The sequence below is a fragment of the Parasteatoda tepidariorum genome, chromosome 4 (assembly GCF_982258835.1).
Source record: "Parasteatoda tepidariorum strain Cologne lab strain chromosome 4, Ptep-v5.0, whole genome shotgun sequence".
In the NCBI taxonomy this organism is placed as follows: Eukaryota; Metazoa; Arthropoda; class Arachnida; order Araneae; family Theridiidae; genus Parasteatoda; species Parasteatoda tepidariorum.
The window spans coordinates 74,489,731-74,515,247 of record NC_141758.1 but is presented as its reverse complement, the minus strand read 5'-3'; the positions used below and the strand labels follow the sequence as shown (position 1 = coordinate 74,515,247).

Below are 25,517 nucleotides of genomic sequence, written 5' to 3'. Positions count from 1 at the left end.
TGACAAGAATACTCGCGAAGCATTTCTTGAGTGGGGATTTTTTACGTTTTCTAAACTATTGACTAATTTTTTCCCACGCGATGTGTAGTATAGATCGATCTCTTTCGATAATTGAGAGGGTTTGAACCAATCGTCTCCCTGTTTCATACTTATATGGTATGCGGTATCTTTGTCAAGTGTTTGATAGATTTTGTCGGATACGATTAACTCTTTTAATGTTTCGAAATCCGACACCTTCCTTAATTTCAAATAATAATCATAATTTGTTATCAATCGAGACGCGTATTGTACGTGTGTTTCGTTTGGTTGTCGGAATGTATTTTTGAAATGTTCTAAACACGATTGAGGGGTGGGCTCAAATTCTCTTATTACGATTGATTTTACTTTAGAATAATCATTTAACTCGTTATCTTTTATATAAGTAATCACGTTTGTGGCCTTTTCTCCTAGTAAATTTAAAAGAATTTCTGCCTTGTATTTCTCGGGTACACTTTTAGAGTTAAATGCCCTTTCTAAGGATGAGAAAAAATAACTCCAACCTTCAGGTCTACTAGGAACTTTAACTGTTAGAGTCCGGACAATCTTGATGAGTGAATCCAGCGATTCTGTACTTTCGGAGTTCTCAGTTTTGTTTTCGTTTCGCAGTTTAGCAAGTTCTAATTCTGCTTTTGTTCTCTCAAACTTAAATTTTTCTAACTGTAACAACGATTCCTTTTCTGCTTTTCTATCATTAATTATAGTATTTGCTATGTCAGTAGCAAGTTCTGGCTCTTTAACAAATGTTTCGTTGTTTTTTATTAAGTTCGTTAGCTCAATAATAGTCATAGTCTCAGTAACATTTTCACCTAACTCAATGGCAATTTGCCTTAAATCCTCTTTTTTCGCTCCTTTAAACATAGTTTATATTTATATATAGTCAATATAAAGTCAATGCACAATTTATCTCAATCAAATTTCAAAACTGGTACATACCTTTGAAGTGATGAAATTCGTATTTTAATCTATAGGTTTTAACTCACCTCCGTTCTCGGAGGACCATTTGACCAGTTTGGTCAGATCAATAGCTCACACACAATAATTGGACTGTATTTATTTTATACTCATTTATTTTGTACCAGCATTACGGACTCGCTCGTGAGCCCGTTACTCATACACATTGCACATACACATACACTTCACTGCTGCTTCCAGCACTCAGTTCTACAATTAAATTCAATTTACGCTTACAGCGCCATCTATATGTTTAATGGGAATTAACATATATATATATATGTATATATATATATACATATATATATATATATATATATATATATATATATATATATATATATATATATATATATATATATATATATATATATATATATATATATATATATATATATATATATATATATATATATATATATATATATATATATATATATATATATATATATATATATATAGTTGCCTACTATTTATTTAGTAAAAACAATTCAGGTGTAATCTACTAAAAAAATCTAAAAAGTTATTTTAACGAACTATATTATTTTGCTTTTTAAAATTAAATGTTATTATTTTTACATACAAAATTCATGTTTATTTGACGAATTGTAAAGGAAAATTTAAAACTTTATTATTAATGTATAATTAACTTTTTTTCTTTTTTTATCTATTATACTTTAAATTTTTTTTAAATTACAAAAGCAATTTTTTTCATATTTTATTGCTTTTTTTAAAAACATTATACGTATGCTAAATTCAAAGTAAACCTGATACTTTCGGTTTCAAAGCATTAATTATAGAAACCAATTAATTAACAATAAAACAACAACACCTTAAATTTTCAAAAATTAAAATTATGTACCTCTGTTCAGTTCAAAAAAACCTTTAACATTAATCCTACCCAATTTTTAATTCAGTTTAGAACGTTTCATATTTCTAACACAAAATTTTTTGCTTTCTAACATAAAGTAAAGCATGTTTTTATCATTGTTAAGCATCTGAAAATAATTAGAGCTAATTTTGAAAATCCAATATCAATAAGTGATTGAGGATATGATAATTTATTTTTCTATATTTCACAATAATCTTGAATATAAATATATTTTCAAATAATAATTCATCAATGATAAAAATTTGTCCCCAATCTGATATAAATCCAACAAAAAATAATTTTGTTTGTCAGGTGAGATTGCTGAGAAATGTAACAAACAAATCATTGAAGAGTTTAGTGGAAGAGCTTAGAGCTTAGAGAACCAGCTAAGTGACATTTCTAAAAAAAGATAGATTTCTTATAGAAATTTCTCATTTCAGCCTATTTTAAATCTATAAAATTCATTTATATCGTTAAATCTATTAATTCCGAAGATACTCAATGGATGAACCTGAAAAGTAATATTATTTTAGTTTTCATTCGATGGAAGAACCGGATCATTTGCTTTCATATATATATATATATATATATATATATATATATATATATATATATATATATATATATATATATATATATATATATATATATATATATATATATATATATATATATATATATATATATATATATATATATATATATATATATATATATATATATATATATATATACTCGGGTTCGACTCCCAGCAATAGCTGGTCGATACGAATTCCGCATCCAGCTCGCACTGACCACAGTGCTAACGTAAAATATCCTCAGGGGTAGACAGATCATTAGGGCGACCTTGGCCAAAGAATATAAAGAGGCCTTTTCATTTCAATTCTAACCTTCAGTAAGGATAGGTTCGAAAAGGGACGAAATTGCACCTCCAAAACCCGTTCTACTGTCTCCCCTACATTTTTTGTGGGGGTGCGTGTGTGTAACCCGAAACTAATCGACTAACCACTGTCGCAGAAGGGGGATTGCAACCTGCGGGGGTCAACTAGCTTTCAAAAGATATCAGAAGAAACTCACTCTTCATCTTATATTATGCTTTTTCTCTTTCCAAGAAAAACTTAAAAAATATTTTTTTTAACTCTAAAACGACTTTATTTATTTTCAAAATAGTTTTATCATTTTATTTAACATGCACTTTTTCTAATTATATCTTGAATTGTTTATTATTTTGATTTGATTATTTAGAGAACTAATAATAACCAGAGTATTTAAATTTATAAAATTTTACTATGTAGTCATATGAAAGTAATTCATATAAAGTAACTACATTAAAAATAAATTTACATTTTCTCTATAGATCAAATAAAGTTTGTTAATTTTTTTAAAATTGATTTGCTAATTTTTAAAACTTTTTATGTTAAAGTAAAACCTTGAGTTCAAGATTTTATTTTTTTATTACGTATTTAATTTTCTTCTTTCAATTACAATACAAATACAAATATTTTTCACAATCTTTTTTTAATTTTAATTATTTTTTTTAAAGATTGTTACACCGTTTTGAAACTAATTAAATTCTACCACTTTAAAAAACTATGTTAACATTTAATCCATTGTTTAAGCAAATATGGTTGCTTACTATGTAAATTTGATTTAGACTTAAATATTTGAATTTCGCAATTTGAAAAAACTAAATTAACCTTCACTAAAAACTCACTTCATTTTAATTATTACTTTTGCTAACTACAATTATTATTGTATAAATAACTTCGAACTGGAATTATGATTCGATCTCAAAAAATAAACACCGGGGTTATTTGTCACAAACAAATTGAAACATCAAAATTGAAAATTATTCGATTTAATTATCACAAAATTTTAAATCATATTAAGACAGATCTAGTTTCCGATTATATCACTTAACTTATTCAAATAATTTAGCTCGGATACATTTAAAACTTCACCCACAAACTCATATTCATCATTTTTACTTACATTATTTCTTCTCAGTTATAGTTACTTAAAAAACTTATCGCCAGAGATATTATTTAACAATAATACAAAAGAAATTCCTTATTGATCTAAAGCAGTTATTTAGTATAAATTTATTAAACTGCATATTTTGAGAGCGCAGTTTTATATGAAGTTTATTTTAAAGGAATAAAGGAAAATATAACTTATTAAAAAGTGAATATATTTTATTTATCAGCTTTTGCTTGTTAAAAGGTATTTATATTTTATCAAATAATTTTTATCAAGTAATATCTTGCGATTACTTTATATAATAAAGGAACTTCATTTTTAATTAAATTATTATAACCCTAATAACAAAGAATAATGGTAAAAGGGGGTAATGAACGCATTTTATTTGTAAATGTCGTAAATAAAAGGACAAATAAATAACTTACAAAAGTATAACTTATTTCTAAGAGATTCCTTAAAAACTATCTTTGATAAGCTTTATAATTTTCTAAACGTAGATGTAATATTATAAGAAAATTGATGTAACTCTTTCATTTCAGTTATGAGGATTCATAAAAAAATACCATTATTTCTGTCGTAAAAATAAATTATAACATTTTCGACTAATAAGCTGAAGTAACAGTTTAAATTTATTTTTCTAATAGATCATTTCGATGGATCATTAAAAACAACAAAATAAAACAATTCTATGTTATTTTACATTTTAGTACATAGATTTGTGAGACTGCTCACTGTAATTAATATAAAGATTTATACGATAACGAAATTTTTGAAAGAAAAGGCATTTATTGGTTTTGATTAAAACTAACAACATAACAACAGATTGAGACAAGTTTACTTTACAAAATTTTATCAAATACAAAAATACAGAAAATTATGGTTATCTAGGAGATATATTCATATAGATGGCATGCTGGCTAACCCTGGGAGGTTTTCGTGTTTTTCCTCTTTATGTAATGCTAATGACGGTTAGTTTTCTTATATTTTAATTAACTATAATTACACTAATTAAAGTTTGCAGTATAGAAATTTCTACTAAAACTCTTCTCCATGAATGGCAAAAGAGGGTCAGGGAAGAGAAATTAAAATAACACATTGATTACATACTTTGTTCTAGCAAAAAGTTATGAATAAAAATTACATTATACACTTTTAATATGAATTCGAAAAATTTCTCGTTATTAAATACATAAGATATTGCATAATTACTACTCTTAATATATATTTTTAGAATATTGAGAAAAAAAGTTTTAAAAAGTGTATTAATTAGGAACTACAGATCAGGGAGTCAACTAAGGAATCAGGTCTGAAAACATCAAAACCAGTTTGACTGTCTGAAGTAACAAAGAGTAGCTTAACTCTAAGTATTACAGCTTATTTTTATTTTTTAATTTATCGTGATGAAATTTCGTGGTGTTTATAATAATCACATTTCTCATTCTTTCTATTTCATCTGGCAATCAAACTGGTTTCAATATTTTCAGTGTTGCGTTCCTAAGCATCGATTCATTATATTTTGATATCGTTTGTATTTTTCTCTCGTGAATATTAATTATGACCACTAATGTTCTGTTACTTCCTTTTTTTAAAAAAGAATTTTACAACACATGCGTGTATTTTCATATTTTTCTTCATTTGCTGATTAAAATGAAAATTTCATAATACTTTAGTGTTCTTGTGTATTTACATTAAAGCACTAAAAACAGGGTTAAGTGCTTGTTCATGTTTGGATGATGCGTGGTCTTGTGTACTAGCTATTTTTTTTCCTTACCGTGAAAAAACATATTATCCCAGCTATTGGAGTAATTAAAACTATTTACGGAATGAAAAAATTGGAACCTTTTAAATTTTTTTAATGTAAATGTTTTTTTAAACCTACAAATGAGTATACGATATATTTTTTTTAAAAAAAAAGGAAAACTGCAGTTTTGTGATGCTTTATAGTATATTGGAAGATCTTTACGTCATTTATTCGATTTTAATTAATCTCACTTTATTCAGCAGCTAATTTTTTTAATTCTGAAACATCTCTAAAAAACAAGAAACAAAGTTTAAAAAAAGGGGAATCATGTATTTAAAAAATAGATTCCATTCTCAAAATAAATAAAAACAAGAAAATTATTACTACTAAATAAATAAAATGTATATAGAATGAACGAATTATCAGCAAATATAATTTTCATAATAAATTACAAGCTTATAACTAAAAAGAAAGCTATCGGTTTTTAAAGCGTTCCCCATATCAGTTCTTCAGGAGGACAGAGAGAGAAAAAGATTTTCAAAAGGGAGCAAGACCTCCCACCCAGAAGATTAGTGAACTTGGGGGTGGAAGTTGCCTTCCTCCCTTACTCAAAGGTAGAAAGTGACTTGTGTTTCAAAGGCAATATTACAAAAAGTAATAAAGATTAAAAAAATTAACCTACATTTTCGTGGATAGGAAAGATTGAAAAAATTATTAGTATTTTTTTTTAATTGATCACTCCGATTCTTGAACAAGAAAAATGGATTCAAAGTATGACAAGCCCGCCATAGACTTTACATGTTAAAAGCAGAATTGAGGAGTCTGCTTGGTGCAACACTTTTCTCCCGGCACCCACGATTGTGGACCCGACTTTCTGATCATTTGAGCTCGCCCCTTGTTTTTTGTTCGCCAAGAGGGCGACAAACTGCTGGAGAGTCCGAGCACATCATCAGGATTGAAATTGCATAGGAACCTGTGACCGGAAATCTTCTCATACGTCGCTAGTAGCACTTCCCTATTATGAACTATTTCTTCGTGTGCTTCTGAGCACGTCATAATTGGAAAGCGTCTCTAGCTGCATGCGATGGCGTTTTAGGCATGGGTTCCGATGCAATTATAGTTCGGATGATCTGCCCTAACTACCCTGGCAGTTTATCGATACATTTACGTGACCCACTGTTACACATAATATTTTTAAACTTGCACATTTCGAGTAAAAAGGTAATTTAAAAAACATCTGTAGCTTTTTGAGCAAAGCTTATTTCCACGCCAAGATTTGCATTGACGCAACAAAAATTTGTTCCCGAGTGTTACTTATTTGTGTATTGATTTTCAATGTTTAATTGTATAAATGCACGAAAATATATGCTTTAGTTTCATATATTAATTTCACAATATAACTTAGTAAATGATTTTATTCATTGTTAATTTTTTTTTATTGTAATAAAATGTATGTTTAATTTTTGTTATTTCAGTTCTTCCACAAAATCTTTATGTAGAGCAACCAATAAAAGAAAGTAAGTTCTCTGATTACAACATTTTAATTATAGCAAATGCTTCATATTCATAAATTTTAATCAATATTTTTATACAATTTAATATTCGCCTTCACACAGAAAATTTAGATAAATGTTTGCACATCATTTTATTTATTTTAAAGACAGTAGTGAATGTAATTGAAATACGAAATAAGGCGATTCAATTTTAATTAAAAATTAAATTCATCCAATATGAAAATCTTATTTATTTATAGTTATTAAAACTATGCTTCCAGCAAGCAGATATTATAACAGGTGCATAAGACCTTTTCAACACTTTATTTCATTATTAATAAGTAAAAACCTTTCGTTAATTTAATGCAAAATTTATTATTTCATATTTCAATCTCCATAGTTATAAAAATATTCAGTATATTTTATTTAATGCAATGTTTTAGTAATAAATTTCAAAAATTCTATTGATTAAAATTCTTTTATATTAAAATAATCCTTGCATGAATATTTTATCGCCTGTGTGCAATATTAATCGAATTTTTATGCTTTGCTGATAACTTTCGAATTAATGTATCAATCTAAGTTTAATTTGGTATAAATATAGGTTGATATATATTACAAACAAAATAATGATTCAACCTTTGTAATAAATATGTGGGAAGGCTTGAGTGTTCAGGCGTCTTCGAATATGAAAATACGGAATTCTTACAAGTAAACAAAATTATATATTAACAAATAACTTTACACTAATATGAACGATTCACTTTACAAAGAAATAATACAAATAATAGATTCGAAAGAGTTCATCTTAGAATTGGATCTGTACTTCTCTTTGAAGTCTTTTTTTCTGTTCCAAACAGTTTTCTTACTGATTTTTTGTCATGTGCGCTGGAGGTGAGTCTAAAGGATTAGTCTTGCGTCTCACAACAGGGATTAGCTTTTAGCTTTCAGGGATTGACACCACATATATGATACATACACACATACTTGGGAGTTACAAAAATCGAAGGGTATTAAATAGGGATTATAGAAAGAGGAAAAAAATAAGTTAGTAATGATTTTTTTTCTCCTAGTTAATGCAGGCCTCCCTGACTTTGTTCTGGAAGTAACAGTTTATCTATTCCTATGACAATTGCTACCACTCGTTCAGCAGCATCATTTTTAGATTCTGGTTTGTTGCTGAAAGAAAAGCAAAATATCAATGCCCTCCTTAAAGCACACCATACGTAATTTGTAGGATTGAGATCTAGAGACATAGCTGGCCATTCCTTACGATCTATGTTCACTTTCCGAATATTGAAATTATGGTTATCTGCCCGCCTGAGAAAACAAGCATAGGGTTCGAAGATATCATCCATATATCGTATAACAGTCACGGTTCCCCCTTTAAAAGCTTCCCTGGTTGTCCCGTATTAACTTGTGTATATAGCAAATATTTACAATCCCGAGAAAACTCGGGCGCAGCAGAATTTGTCAGTACTTTAGTTCTATTTTACTGTACTCAATCGGAAGCACACAAAAAAGTAATCTGCTGTGAACGGAAGTTTGCCAAATTTTGTTTGAGAGTTTTGCTGATAGATTGTGGGACTGCATACGTGCTTTGTTCGATTGTATATACGATGTTTGCCGAATTTACATGGAGTAAAAATAATGACGTATTACTTCACTGGCGTTAGAAAAGTATCACTTTGAGTTGTCCCTTGCTTTAAAAACTCTCGCACAAACACTAATATTTAACTTTTTCCATTTGCCCGAGGTAACACGGAATAGTATACTGATGGTAAATTAAATGTTTTTCTCACATAAAAATTGCACTTTTAACTTAAAACTTGTGTATTAGGTTTTGTTTTAGTTTCTTGTACTTATTAATGAAATAAGAAAAATATGTTTATTTTTTGCACTTTTCTTTTTAAAAAAAAAGGATGAGGGGTAAAGGAAGAGGTTGAAGGTCGTTGGAGTTTTCAGATATCCAGCATAATGCCCATCTGGACAATTAAACTGTCACTGTCATAAAGGTCGATTTTGTGAATATTACAAGGTATTTTGGTTTCGTTCTTATCGGAGAAATAAAAAAGCAGGCAGGAGGGTGGCTGGACCAGCTACTTTAAACTTGTCGTTTCGATGTAGCATATGGTTTTCTACTTTCGCAAACTGCTCACTCCGCGACTCATTTTCGACCTAAACTGCAGTTGATAGAACAAATAGCATAAAAGTTATAGAAGTTTCAATGCATTGTTATGTTGTGGTTGTTGTTGTCTTACGCCACTTGCCCATACCAGAAAGCCTATTTTAAGGCAAAGGGGAAATCTTCTTCTTGTTTTCCAGTGGCGCCATTTATTGCCAAGAATTCGACTTCTGTCGCTCAAATACGTTACAGGCCGTTTTACAGAGAAAACTTTTTCTTCACGTGCCATTCTTCCATTCTCAGATCATAATTTTGACCTGAGAGCTATCAATTTCAGATCTAGTACTCCAAGGTGCATTGATTTATTATGGGAACTTGGAGGACTTAGTGATCCCGATAGATTAAGCGTGCACCAGAGAGATTCATTTGACACTCAGGGAGGTTTTTGCCAGCGGGATTCGAACTCATGAACTCTCGGACTTGATCCCAACACCCTACCTACCTGGCTACCCCGGCCCAATATAGCTTTATATAAAGGTTAATTTGCTTACATGAGATTCAAGCTCTGACTAAAATATTTAGACTAAATTTTCCAGTTTGCAGCTACTACCCACATTTTGATAGTCAATAATCAAGATCTGTAGAGAATAGAATATGTTGCTTTAGAGAAAATATATTTTTGGGACTGTTTCCGTTACTTAATTAATAGATAGCGTTAATTAATTAACATATTTGAGGTTAATCCTTAGAACTATTAAGATCGGCACTTCAGATTCAATTATTAAAACAAAATTTAATCATGGGGATATCTTTTTTTATTTCTTACATCATCATTTAATTGCCCCTTTTTTAATTTAAATATCATTAATTTAAATATCATGAGTCAGATCTGCTTTAATAAAACCCATCATAATACAATATTTTTGACTTTTATTAAACTAATAAGGTGTGTTTCAACATTATTAACTAAGTAGTTTTAACAAAAGAAATAAATACAACAAGATGTATAAACTCCATTCCCCTTTTACATTAAGTTGAACAAAATTATAATAGAAATAGAGAATTTTAATCATAATCCAAATTTCAGTTATAAATAATACATTTTGCATTGAATGTGTACATTTAAAAAATCCATAATAGCTTTAAGGTCGAAAAGTTAATTAGGTTCAATCTTTTAGCAATTTCTCTACATGCTTTCCAGAATTTTATCATGAATGTCGTAAACATTTCCCGAATATGAATTTCGAATTAAGCTGAAAACATGCCGTATTCCTTTTGGTTGATATTTTGAAATCATTCAGCCAAGATAGAATAATATTTCTCTCATTAAAAATATAACTTGAAGCTTCTGGGAATTGAATTTCATTTCATGAAGGTGATTTGAATTTGTAACTAATTAAAGAGCTATTTCAATAAGTTTCAGAATTTTCCGAATTTAATAAATATTTTTCAATCATTTTGGTGGAGAAAATATTCCAACTTAATTAAATGAGATCAGTGAGTTTATCTGCTGATAGCAGGCCAATAGTTAAAGAAATTATAAAAATTTCTAATTTCGGTAAGAAATTAATTCCACTAAAAGAAATAAACGATAAATTTGCATTTAAAGCAAGTTTAAAGATTTGCAGCAAGTTTCAACCTTTAAGCAGATATTTGTATTTAGAAAGGTATCTTAAAGGCTTACATCATTTTTCAACAAAAAGAAATTAGTTTTAAAATAAGAAGTTAAATTGGATATTCTTAAATATTCGTATTGCAATATTATAGAAACAATATCTAATTTCATTCTTTATTTTCTTTTAGTTTTCTCTTGAAATTATTTTTATTCTCCAACTTAAACTAAATCTTATTTCATATTGTATTAATTCGTATTGCAATATGACAGAAACAATATCTAATTTCATTCTTAATTTTTTTTTTAGCTTTCTCTTGAAATTATTTTTATTCTCCAACTTAAACTAAATCTTATTTCATATTGTATTAATTCGTATTGCAATATTATAGAAACAATATCTAATTTCATTCGTTATTTTCTTTTAGCTTTCTCTTGAAATTATTTTTATTTTCCAACTTAAACTAAATCTTATTTCATATTGCATTAATTCGTATTGCAATATTATGGAAAAAAATATCTAATTTCATTCCTTATTTTCTTTTAGCTTTCTCTTGAAATTATTTTTATTCTCCAAGTTAAACGAAATCTTATTTCATATTGTATTAATTCGTATTGCAATATTACAGAAACAATATCTAATTTCATTCTTTATTTTCTTTTAGCTTTCTCTTGAATTTATTTTTATTCTCCAACTTAAACTAAATCTTATTTCATATTATATTAACTCAAGTAAAAGTAAATAAATTTAGAATTCGCTCGAAAAATAAAGATTTATTTTGCTTCACAGTTGAAATGTAAGAAAGGTTCTCGAGTTTCGAGCACTGAACACTCCTAGTCAGAATAATATCACGTGAATTATGAAAATAGAGCAGGTACAGAATAGAAAAATCACATTTGCCAAGAAAAAATGGAAGGGAAATTAATAGAGAGAAACGAGCGAAACCACCTCAGACTATGGCATCATAATAGGGCATAATATATCTCCATGCGCAATGCAAAGTCTGGGCATAAATGAGACAATTTAGTAAAAAAAATAGGAGTGCAGTTTTGTTGTATAATTATTATATTGCTCATGGAAATACATTCTGCGATGATTTACCCCCATTCTACTGCGGCTTCTAACCTGTTCAGTTTTCACTTTCGTCAATCCCCGTTGGCGTATTGACAAAACATACCGTAGATTGTAAAGGGGTTGGCGAAAATATCTATCGGCGTTGAAGGAGCGTCTCGCAAATCGCCAAACAGCTGTGTGCTTATGTTTTTGTTTTGTTTTCGGTATCACGTATCTATCATTCACCAAGTTATATATGGGTGTCACATTTCAGAGTTTCAAATAAGCTGATCTTCATTAGATTCTTCTGCATTAAATGAAATATAAAGCGTATTTTTTTGTTATAGCTCCGACATAATCGTTTGTATTTGTTAACATAATTGTGTTTATTAGCGTTTTTTAGAAGATCGTAATAAAACTAAGATAAAAAAAATTTTATATTATTACCTCCATAGTACTCCTTCTGTATTTTCATAACTTTCATTAAATGTATCAGCGTATTTCGAGTAGTGAACTTCTTTACCTACTCATCCACTTATTAAAATTAATAATTTCACAATAACCTCTAATCCTTAATAATGAAATGATTATTACAATAAAGTTTGTTTACTTAAAAGATTAAAAAAAAAATTATTGTTCATCAGTGACTTTGTTACTAATTCTATATTCATTAATTAAACTTAATGGTTCTGCTCGATAACCATTTACAATTTTTTTTAAATTTTATTTAATTTTCAGTTATTATGGAATTCCTTAAATATTTTTCGATGTAGAGGTTATTTAGCAATAATGCGAAAAGCTGAAATGTATAAATGTATAATATTTATAAATGTTTAAGAGAATTATTAGCAGCTATTTTGTACTAATTTTTTTAGTTGAAATGTTCATTATACACAGTTTTACAAAAATAATCGTAAAATTCATTGAACGATGGATACATTGACATTCTAAAATGCAAGTAGAATTCAATAATCATTTCATTTTATAACTGTAAAACGGTAGATAAGTAACTTCGTTATCAAGTTTTACATGATACGAGAATATTATGCTATTGCTTTATAATGAAAGAACAACATTTTAAGTTCTAAACTTTTTGTGGAAAAGAAAAAAAAAAACGAAATTTTTTTCCTGTCATCGGTGTTAGCGATTAGAGAGTGTTTTATCGTATAAATGTTAAGTCAGTACCGTTCCATTTTAAATAAAAATGCATTTTGTTCCGGAAAAAAAATTACTTGAATTTGTCAATAGAAATTCCCTAATTATTGTAGCAAGAACTTTTAAATTTCTAATCAAACTTTCCTCTATTATAATTTTGTGCAAATAATTATTATTAATAATATAAATGACTATTAAAAGGAATTAATTGGGAATGTTCAATTTTAATAAATTAACTGTTTACGCAATCAGATTAATAACTTTTTTCACAATTTACAAATGGAGAAAAAGTCTTTTACAGTTTAAAAGTGAAAAGAAAAATAAACTTGAGATTAAATTTATAAAGTAAGCATAACTCGAAGGAGGTTGAAGTAAGGGCATTAGACGAAGTGATTATGTTTTTTTTAAATATTATTTAGAAAGAATTTTTCTAAAAGTATTTCTTTTCAAGTTTTTATCAAACTTTTGTTTTTTATTTATCTATAGTTATTGAAAGTTAAGTTGATGATTTTTAAGTTGAAATGAATGCCGCCCTGCTTTGCATATTTCAAATATTATTTCTAAAGAAATGTATAACTTAACGTTAAACACCCAGGACCTTACAATAGTAAATCAAACAATCACTACATTTATTTATTAAAAAACACTCTTATGACCTGATAATAAATTGATCTAAATCTTAAATGTGAGTTTTATAACATGTAATTTATTTAAACTCAGCACATACATCTAACATCTGTTGTCGCCAATGTCTCAATTTTAAAATATAGTTTTTCTTTTATAAATTTTCTGATATTTTCATATAAAAGATAGTATTAAGTTCGAGAATTAAAAATTTGTGCCCAAAAAAGTTGCTAAAAATTATAATTATTATTAATATATGACAACAGGAAGTTTTTAATTGAAGGTTGAAATTTTTTTTAATTATGTTATTTTTTAATTATATTTTTAATTACCAAACTCATATAACAGTATTTAGGAATCTATAAATTTATGTTACGTATGATAGTTGCATTATAACCTGTACGCAATGCGTGTAAATAAAATATATTTTTAAAATTGTGCATTTTCTATTAATTGCATTTATTATTCTTATATTGAAAAGGTATCAAGTTATCTATGACCTCCATAATGAATGAAGTATTTACCGACTTTTATATATATTAAGGAATTGAATCAATTCTTCACAAAGTTTAAAATCTCATCTCATTCCAAAAAAAAGTTATTTCATAAAATTATGCAAAAAAGTAATTTAATATATTTTTTTTTTTATAATGAATGCTTCTAGTAATGAAACAAACGCTTTCAAACTTTATTTTAAAAATATTGATTATTCGTTTACAAGAAACTATTACTTTAAAGCGTGATAACATTTTTGAATACTCTATTTTTTTTCTAGTAAATAATATGTCTTTGTTAATTTCTAAAAAAATAATCTTTATAAAAAAGCTTACATTATTCTTTTATAGAGAATATTGATTTCATAGAAAATATCACTAAAATAAAAATGGTTATGTTTTCTTACAATAAAAGTTAAATAGAATTAATTCTTCAAAATAGCGTTTCAATAAAACATAGTATTAAAATGTTACGTTATTTTTTGTGATTGGTTCATTAATAAATTATTTTTATTTCTTCGCAAACACAATTCTTGTAAAAAAAAATTAAAAATTGAATCTGTTTTATCGAAAAACTAGATCGTTTTATAAAATATAAATTATAGCGCTTAATAAAATATGAATACAGTGTATTTGTAAAGTGATCCTGACAATAAAAAGGTGTTATTTTCTTTTTTATTTTCTCTGCTAAAAGGAATTAATGAGTTATTTTTATTCATAATGGCTAGTCGAGGAGAAGAAGAAAATATCGAATTACACTGCTTAGGTTAATGTAATTTCGTTCTCCCACCACATTTACGCGTAATCCATCGCCAACTCCACCTGCAATCGCCACGTTTACAATCTACGGTATGTTTTGTCAATACGCTCCCCGTAGTGATGCAGTGACGAGGAGTGTCGCGTTGAAGTGCAGAAACTTGCTTGACTTTAACCTTTATTCCTTTTTAACTATAAAACAAAAATGTTTTTGTTTTCAAGTATTTACATTTTTCGCTTCTGTTTTCTTGGAATTATTCATATTAAATATGTTGCAAAATATATAAAATGTGGTGTTATTTTAATTGAAATATGCTTGCATTACATTCATTAAAAAGGAAAAAAAATTCATGTATGAAAAATTATACCTTATTTAAGAAATAAAATGGTACATATAAGCACCATTCAGTAAGTCACTAAACGAACCATTTAGCTGAACGCTTGTTTTTTTTTCATAAAAATTGTTTTATTTATTTTTTTATTTACTGACTTGCAACTTTTAATATATCATAAAAACATATGATAAATCTCAAAAGGAATAATTATACATTTTCAAAAAATTTCATTTTTCAATAATAAGCTAGAGTAGCTTAAACATTTCTCAACAGAAAGTGTTTACTCTAATTGAATTACTAATATTTCATAGATGTCTTCAGAACCATTAACAGTACCTGAAAAATAAAATTACTGAAAAATATTCGTCACAGTGTTAATAAAAAAATATTTATTGAAATGCTGCATTTGAGCACCTTTGGCCGAAAATGGGTTAATCAAATATTAAAAAACTGTTTTTAATGTTCTTCACTTTAGGTTTATTGTTATTAACCGTCAGAATGAAATGTCAAATTTAAAAAAACTCTTTTTTCGCATTTAACTTTAACTTGCAACATTTAACTTTAGGTTCTAATGACTTTCTTAAGAAGAAAGTTTCAAAAATGTGTAGCAAGATCGTGATTAGGATAAATATCTTTACAAGCATCAAAATTTTTGCATAACTTTCCTTCATATGTTTGCAGGTTTGAGACTTGATTATTACGATAACACATCGAATTTCTTTTTAAGTTTAAGATGTTTTATGCACTTTAAATTTTAAACTTGATAAATCCCGGAAGAAATTGCAAAGTGTAAAACCACCCGACCAGCGGCTATTAATAAAGTACCGCAGCAACTTTCCGAATTTCAATACTAATTTCGCAAATATTCTTACTTGGCATTTGCTATTCGGCTACCGTTAAAATTAAATTTAAAACAAAGTTTATAAGTGTCTTTCAGTCTTTTTAAAATATTTTTATTCAATTTTTGCTTGCAAACTGTTTTAGAGATCTGTTATTAAAAATATAGTTACTCTAGATGTTAATCTTTAGAAGCGTTATGTTTCTGAAAGTTTATTTAAGCAATAAACTTTCCGAATAGTTAGCAAATAGTTTGGTTCATTTTTACTCAAGCATGCAATTGTTTGGACAAAGAACAATGCCTCTAGGAAAATATTTAATGAAGCAATGTTTTCTTTTAATGAATGTTCTCTTCGTGTAAAAAAGTTGTTTGGGAAACATTTTCTTTGATCAGAAATGTGACTTAGGAATAATAATACACTGAGAAAAAAATTTGTTGTCAAAACTACCAGAATTAGAGCATGGCATTAAATCATTTATTCGATTAAATTTACTTTTCAGTTTCGTATATTTACTAAATGTGATAAGGACTATACTTTTGAAAATCAGAATTTCCGGTAATCCGTTACCACACTAACAAAAAGAACTACCTAATGAATAGTTTAAATATCGTATACTTTGGTTTCAATACCAGAATTACGGGATTTTCTTTTCTCTGCATTTCATCAAGAAACTGAATATGGTTTTCAAAATGCTCTAAAATGTAATGAGTATGTACTGACGCTGAAATGATTTCTTCTTATATGTACAGGTTACAAAAAAACGAAGTACTCTGAATAACTTTTCATCTAATGATCGAATTTTTATGTTCTAGGTCTCAATCTAATTAGTTTCAAGGGGTGACCTAAAATATGCTAATTAATTAATGTATACGTTTCTTTAAGTTACAAAATCAGACACAAAAACGTACTTTCGCTGAATAAACAGTTGTTCTACGGATTCAGATTTCAGACCCCTTAATATAGGGCATAACCGCAATCAGGACCCGTTAACTTGGTCAGGAGAGCGATCCAAAGTTTGCACCCCTTAATGTTAATCTTTTTGCATATTTTGCTCTACCTTGAGATATTTTTAAACGAATTGAAACATTTTTGCCCATAATGATGAAATTCATTTGTCTGAAGATAATTCCAGGCAAAAAGTAAATTTTAGTTAATTTTATTGTTTTTTTATTCTTTTATTTAGTTATACTCGAAAATTGTTTGATTTGTAATGCATACGCTTTTACATCATTTTGAAGTAGGTAATTTTACATAGCGAAATACAAAATTTTGACGAAAACAGTCGAATAATTCCTGAAAAACGAAATTTTTTAAAAGTCGTATATTTAAAATTCGATTTCTCAGGAAGTATTCAACCAATTTTGCACAAATTTTGTATCATGCCATGTTAAATTGCCTACATTTAGATGATGCAGGAAATTGCTTACCTTGCAATTCAAAATGATTTCGACAATCATTGAATAAAATAATAAAAAATAATTATTATTTACCATATTTTTTGCATGGAATTATCTTTGGACAGACGAATTTTATAATTTAATGTAAAAAATTTTCGCTTCGCTTGAAATGTTCTAGAAATATGGTGAAATATGCGAAAAGTAAAATTAATACTAAGTGTTCCAAGCTTTGGAGACCATTTTTCTCAGATTGCGATTTCCCCCTATGTTTTGGGGGTCAGACATCCGAATCCGTCAAAAGAAGATGTGTTTATTCAGGGAAAGTACGTTTTTGTTTCTGATTTTGCAACTTTAAATATAATCAGAAGTAATTAATTAGCATATTTGAGGTCACCCTCCGTAAACGATGAATATTAAATCCTAGAACGTGAAAATCCAATAATTAGATTAGAAGTTATTCAGGATAGTCCGTTTTTTTTTCTTTTTTTTTTTGGCGTACTGTACAATATTTATACTTTAACGCTGCAACTGCTCTTTCTTATTCATTATAATTACAAATTTAATGTTATTTTATGAACAAATAGTTTCATATACCTATGTTTTAAATACTCAAATTTTTAACTAATAAACAAAATAAATGAAAAATAACCCTTGCTTGCTTGAAAAATAAATGTTTTTATAAGCGTTTATTTAATTTTAATCACTTTTAATTCAGTTATCGCGTAATTTTCAAAATTAATAATGAAAAAATTAGTGAATTGGAATACAAGGGAGCTTCGTCTAAGCTCGCTATTTCATAGAATTGCTTACACAGTTCATTGAAGATGATTCTGAGTTCATTTCACTCACTCTTTCCAACCTTATCATACTTAATACCTAAGCTTTTATGGTTGAATATCTTTTTCACTTTATTATATTAAAATTCAGATTTCAATCGTCACCATATCACAAAATATAGCAATTTAATTTATTGTTGAAACGAAATAACAGGTCAAGTGCCTCACTTTCAACGAGGGCAGGAAGACCTTCGTCACCTGCACCAAGTGCCAAATTCATCAGGCTTCTCCTGAGCACCTCTTGGATTGCATGGGACTCTCTAAGGAGGATCTCTTTAGCAATCCTCTCCCAGTCTTCGACTTCCTTTCAGTCAACGAACTCGTGGATCTTGTCTGACTCTGTCAGACAGTGAGGATAAGCAACAACAACAGATTTACATTAACTCCGTCGTATTGCTGCTAGTATCAACACGTTTAAACCGTCATGGAAGAATCCAAGGAAAACGTCAATGTTAGCTATTGAATTACTCAAAAACTGATTCAACTTCCCAGTCAAGCTGGTGCCCATCTATCTGAAGTTAGCTATCTGAAGTTTCAATCCATCTCCGGAGATAGAACCCCGATACTTCACACTGACGGCTCAGTACTTTAATTCCTGGGTCACGGTGATCCAGTTTTATCTACTTATGCAAAATTACAGTTTCATATCTGCCTTAACTGGCAGGTGTCAGAATTGTGTGTTTGATACGTATCTCTGCTTACATAAAATTATATCAGAGATGCCAACTTGCTCCGCTTGGTAAAACAGTTTTTTCTAGTGATAACGCGATTCAAGTTACTTTTAGTTTAGTATTTTTCATTTTAAGCAATTTTGCACCACCTCATGTCAAAAATTTAAAGTGTGATATGAAATACAACTTCATTGCATGCATGTCATGGTTACTCTTTTAAGGAGTATACGTAATTATCCTTATTCTACAATTAACAATTCAACAATTTGAGTTACAATTTGATTCGCTACCAATTTATTAATTTTTTTTTGCAAAATTGCAGCAGTTAGCATCCCAGTGATGGGCTGATTAATTAATATTACAAATATTTTAATAATATATACATTAATTAATAAACATATGCGTCATATTACTAATCAATATTTGTCATGTTAATTAATAGATTTTTTTTACAGGCAAAGGTTGCAGCTCCTTGAGGCTCCCTCTATGTCACAAGTACAAAGTTCCATATTCGTATACAGTGTATCCGAACAAAATTGGTCACACTAACCAGAATGAAGCCAGCGAAGCTATGGCCCGATACGAGCCACTGGTCAGTGTGAAGTGCTACTCTTTACTCCCGCTTTTTCTCTGCACCTTATATGCACCCAAGTGCATGGGAGAGGGTACACTTATACCACCATGTCGATCATTGTGTAAAGGTATGTACATCAATTTCTAGAAAATATCACTTCATATTTAAGGAAAAAAACATTGCTGCAACCTCATTAAGGTGTTTAGCTGATACATGCTTGTTAAAACTTTAGTATTCTGTGCAAGTACGTAATTAATTAGCAATTTTTTTATTTGCATTGTATTAAGGTTTCAGCAAATTTGTACGATATATTGTCTTAATGTGCTCCAAACTTCTCAATAATTTTGTAAGAAAGGCATTTAAAATTGCAAAAAATAGTAAGTATCAAACGATGCAAAACGATACTTGTATGAAAAAGTATATTTTTTCTTAAATTTACACTTGCTTCCTTTGATGGTGGTGGTCAGTCCAATTCAGTGATTAGTGGAGGTAGTAGCATATTTTTGGCTGTATGAGATACATTTTACTTTGGTTATGAAGGAGAGATATATGAAAGAGGGATGAGGCCTGAAGCCTCCAAGCCTATTGTCCTTATGCCAAGAATTCAAAATAAAAAGTAAAGTGAATTGTTCCCAACGGACAGTTAAGAGCATGGGAAGAGATCCATGGTTGGCGTTTTATCGAAAGATAAAATAGCCAAAAACAAAGCCAACTCCCCCGTAATCAATATTAAATTTAAAATAATTTGGCTATAGCTGATCGCCAAAAAGGATCGTGAGAATAGCCATGTAACTAAAGCATTTTTGTGGTAAGAAATAAAGAATAAGGAATAAAAAGTATTTTTTGTTTTCTCGACAGAGAATTAATGAGTTTCAGATTCGTATTGAAATAAAAAGTTAACCGTTACATTGATTGTTAAGAAAAGAATAAAATATTTATATTAGCTTTTTATAAAATATAATAAAAATTAAATATTTGATTTAATTTTATTAAAATTTAATTCAGGATTAAAAAAATAAATTTAAGAAATTGAGAAATTTTAAAAGTTATGAAATATGTAATGCCTATTATGGCATCACATTCTCAATATTTTTTCGCCATTTTAAAAGATAATTTATTTTTGAATTGAGAAAAAAAGAGTAAACGAAATTCTGATATTTTCAGAAACCATCAGGAAATGCAACTTTTTCTTGGGAGTATTTTCTGTGTCTTGGCCGGAGGATCTAGACTGCGATGATCTACCGGAATCAATGGATTCCGAGATATGTGTTGGACACGAGCAGATGAGAAGCCTTAACCAGACGGCAAGAGGTAATTTAATTGTTTTTAACTAGAATTTAAATAAAAGTAATTAGTTTGTCATTAGCTATTGCAATAGTAAATTTGATAGGTTTATAGCAATAAAAATACTCATATTACAATACTTATTTAAAGCTCTAAAATAGTAGATACTTGCATCTAATTGTACTGTTATTAAGATATACGACTAGTTTCGCGAACTTTTTTTAAAAAATCTCAATATAATATTTTAAAAGACTAGTTTATGTGCTTTATTATGTGTAAAAACTTATAACACTAGCAAAAAAAAATTGATTTATTTATTTTTAAAATTAGATTAAAAAAAATAAGGCATTTTTTTGCATATACGCTAAATTCTGTAAAAGGAATTTTATCGCCCAAAACAAAAAACCCTATGAACATTTTATTTAGAAAGCTATTAACAATTTTGAACTATTATCTTAAAAGCAAGTGCATATACTACTAAGTTAGGGATCATTGTAGTTAAAAAATAGCAAATTTTTAAAATCTTTTCGTACGTGTCTTAGCGAAAATACATGCATAAAAATGAAATTCTACTTTTTTCTCTTAGTCTGTAATAATAAACACTCATGAAAAATTGTAGAGTATTATTTTTAAAAACAAAATGAGATATCGAGTTTAAGATGGTGTAAAATAGGGAAAAAAACTTTGACTTTGAGGTAAACGCATTTAAAAACTTTAAATCATTAGTCTATCCACTTTTATCGCCTTGCACAAAAACTGCTCTAACTTTGTAAATAAATGGAGTACATACATAAGTAAAGTATTTTTAAAAAGCTACTACAGGAATTCTAAATTTATAACAAACTCAATTTTGAAAATTTGGTTCAAAATCATGTTTTCGCACTAGTCAAATACCTTAAGAGTTTTACCTTTTCAGAACTGAAGATGCTGTTAGTTTCCCATATTTCCAAAACATCTGTATACATATTACTTTTTTCTTACTAGTGTTTCTTAATTTAGTTTTATTATTGAAGTTATTTCTAGTTAATGCTTTAATAATCGAAATGAACTATATACTAGAATGGGAGTGCCAAACCTTCAAGTAAAAAAATGCATATAAAATAATTAGTAACAATAACTCATGAGTTAAGATAGATATAAAAGAAACACATCAATAGGACAATAATAAGGTTAATCAGTAACCCAAGTTAAATTATTAATGTGCAATTTTTTGCAACAATTTTGATTAAATCTGGATTACTTGTGATTAAATTGTTCTTAAGTATGAAACAATGGTTAAAGTTTGTTTTTATTAATTAATTAACAAATCTAAAATTTTAAAATTTAACTACCTCGAGATTTGCAATAATTAGTAATAATTTTTATTGCAAATGACTTTTAAAGCATTTTTAAAATTACTCTCATGATTTTAAAAAAAATTGATCTACTATTGCTATTACTTGATTGAATACTTCATTTTCTTCTAAAGTATACAAATAAAAGTCGACATGCTTCAAGCATTCAAAATTAGGCGCCCATTATCAAGATGAGCTTATTTTTAATCAAGTAATATCTTACCACTTCAGTTTCTTAAGATATTTATTTATCATTGCTTATATTTCAAATGAAAGGAATTTTTCAACCACTTTTACAGCTTGCTACAATGGATTCCGATGTGACAAAACTAGATGTCTTCCTCAGTCTTGGGTCTGTGACGGATTCTCAGATTGTACAGATGAAGCTGACGAAAAGAATTGCAGTTGGTCTCTTTTTCTCTTCCTTTTTGCACTAGTTCACCATGCAAACTTAATTTCATGTTTTAAAATCTACACAATACAACTATTTTCTAAATACTCAGACCACAACAATTCAGTTTCCTTGAGGAAAAAAAATATCAATGCTTTTATTTACTAAGTATTGCCTTTAATTTACTAAGTAAGTGTACCATTGTATTGTATTGTATTATTACCAAAATTAAAAAGACAGTCGTTTTAGTTTGCAACTTAAAGGCATTATATGAGTAATATACCCGCTGTTAAGCTTCTTAGGAAGAATTTTATAGAGTACATGTGAAAAAAACAGAATTTTATAGAGTACATGTGAAAAAAACAATTAAATTTGCTTAATTTTATGGCATTTTATTCAATTTCTCAAGCATTTAAAAATATTATCCATTGATCTAGTGTGTTTTAAGTATATGGCTGCATTTTTTACATGAAGCGTACTTATTAACCCCTTAAGTTGTGCGCTTTAGCTGATTCGAGCGCGCTAAACAGGCTAAACTGTGCACACTCGAGATAATTCGAGCGGCGTTGTATTTTATGCTGCTATAATTTTTCACACTCGAATATAATCGAGAATTGAAAATAACAATGCGAAAGCTAAGAAAAAAAATCGTTTTATTGATATTTATCATTTACATAGGATTGTAAGCTATAACACTTATTTATTCAAGAATAAAATATAGCTTTTTTCCATGGAACAAAAGCGCAGTATATCAAAATTATCCACCAAAAGAAAAGTTGAACCAGGAGCGGACAATGTTCTAAAGTGTGTTTCTTTACATTAAAAAAAAAAAAAAAAATTTTGACGGATTTTTTCAAAGAATCTGAGCGTTAAGGGATTAAACAAAAAATTACGTATTTAAACATCAAATTGATCGCTCTAAGAAAAAACTTGAAAAAAAAACGTAACATAATGTTCAAGGGTAATCAACCTACTTTATATCTGCCGTTTAAATTTAGTTATAACTATCAATATTGTATATGAAGCATATTCCATTTAGCAATTACTACGTCTTGTCTACTTAGTAGTAATTAATTAATTCTGTTGCTTTTTGCTGTGGAAAAATAGCTGTTTATAAGATATTTTGCTTGAGTTTTTTACTGTTATTATTTTCTCATTTTAACGTATGATGATTTCTTTCTACTTTTGGTATCATCACTGTCGCATAATTCTGCAATAGGAGATAAAACTCATTGGGAATACCTCTATCACTCCCCTTATAAACTGGAATCGCGAACTTTGGCGGTATAGGAACTAGATTGCAAAAGATTAGTTAAGCAAAAGGCAATACTTTACCGAGATAGTCACCATTAAGTTTAAAAAGACAAAAAAGCAAATTATAAAGTTTAGTAGCTTTTGTCCGAGGTTAAACTGCTATTAGTAATCTGATTCAATTATAATCATTAGCTGGATCTTTATTTATGAATACTTGTTTGAGAAAATTTAAAAACAAGAAGAATTATTTTAGTTTATTAAAATTATCAAATTTTGATCCAGCAAATGTTTGCATACAGGGACTGCTCGAAACAAGTATGGGCGCTAGGCCCACCAAATTGTTCAGGCCTCTTGCTCATTTAAATTAACCTACTTAAGAGTACAGTCTTAACATAAGAAAAAACCGCTATTTGTAGCAGAGAGTTTTTTTTAATTTAAAAAAGAATATCAGCTGGGAAAAAGCAATAACTCTAATGACTTTTTACGAATTTTTGAGGATTCTTCAGAAATTATTAGGCCTAGTGTCATAAACCAGACCTGTTGAGCGTATGCAGCTATCAGATAATATTTCCATATCTTTTTTATTTATCTATATGCAAATCTAACCAATTAATTGGCAACAATTTATTGAAACCTCACTACAAATCTTCCGTTTAACTATTTTTCAAAAACCAGTTAAACAGACTATCTTGTGAGTAGCATTTGATTCCGTTTTTCAACTAAAAACCATTGCCATTTAAGTAAAGTGAATAAAAAGTCAAGAAGAGGAAGACAGAGGATTATGTCATGAGTGTTGCCGCTGCAATAATCTGTCATAAAATATTTCAGTTTTGTAATAAACGGGATTTTTACGCTCTGATGCCCAAGTCTAATTGTAAAACTGTTTTAACGATAAGGTTGAAAAAATATTTTCCAAAATATTTCTTACCCATATTTAGTAATTAATATTTATCTTAAACACCTAAAAGCAATAGACTTATGTTATCACAGTGTTTTTTCTTAAGATAAAACTTGGGTGCATTGCAAAGAAAACTAGAGATCAGCTGACGGGGCATCACATATTTCACCACCAATAGGTCAAGCAAACAACTGCTTGCTGACAAGCATATTTTGCATTTTTGAATTTAGGATGCAATATATATTAATTTTCAGCAATAAACGAAATTTGGGGGTCGTAAATTCGAAAAAAAATCCGACCGAGAAGGGGTTAATAGAGTAAAAATATTTTTTATTCATTTTATATTTTACCTATATAGGCGTATCAATTCCAGGTAATTGTGGACCTGATCAATTCTACTGTGGACATGGTAGTTGCATAGATAAAGGTCTAGTTTGTGACGGAATCAGAGATTGTCCAGATGGTCGTGAAGAAAGGAGATGCCGTATGTTTATTTCTAATTATCAGTTTAGTTGCATGAATTTTAAATAAATACAAAATTGCTAACGAAATCACGGTCAATGTAGAAGCTCAAAAATAATACCCTAAATTATGAAAATAATTAGCATTGTAAAACTGTTTTAAATAACAATTTTTGCAAAACGTAGGTAATGGAGGCTTATTCATATTTAATACATCCTTTAACTATGCCTTTTACTCCAATTTCAAGCGCCATAGCTCCCTACTCACATCGATCAAGGACCAGTTAAAAAAAAATTTCTTCGAGGCTCTAAATTTTTCAGGATAATTTTTATTACATCTGAGCAGGC

At 28.3% G+C, this 25,517-nt stretch overlaps 1 protein-coding gene across 2 annotated transcripts in view; it reads left to right on the top strand.

Moving 5' to 3' along the window:
* Nucleotides 1-25,517, top strand: part of LOC107457174 (atrial natriuretic peptide-converting enzyme) — a 127,018-nt gene that overhangs the window by 84,075 nt on the left and 17,426 nt on the right. For both annotated transcript variants that reach the window (XM_043040207.3, XM_071182434.2), the window contains exons 4-8: nt 7,058-7,099; nt 19,429-19,674; nt 20,712-20,858; nt 22,465-22,569; nt 25,082-25,192. In XM_043040207.3, coding sequence (XP_042896141.1) covers nt 7,058-7,099; nt 19,429-19,674; nt 20,712-20,858; nt 22,465-22,569; nt 25,082-25,192 — 651 coding nt within the window. The remainder of the gene's footprint in view (nt 1-7,057; nt 7,100-19,428; nt 19,675-20,711; nt 20,859-22,464; nt 22,570-25,081; nt 25,193-25,517) is intronic.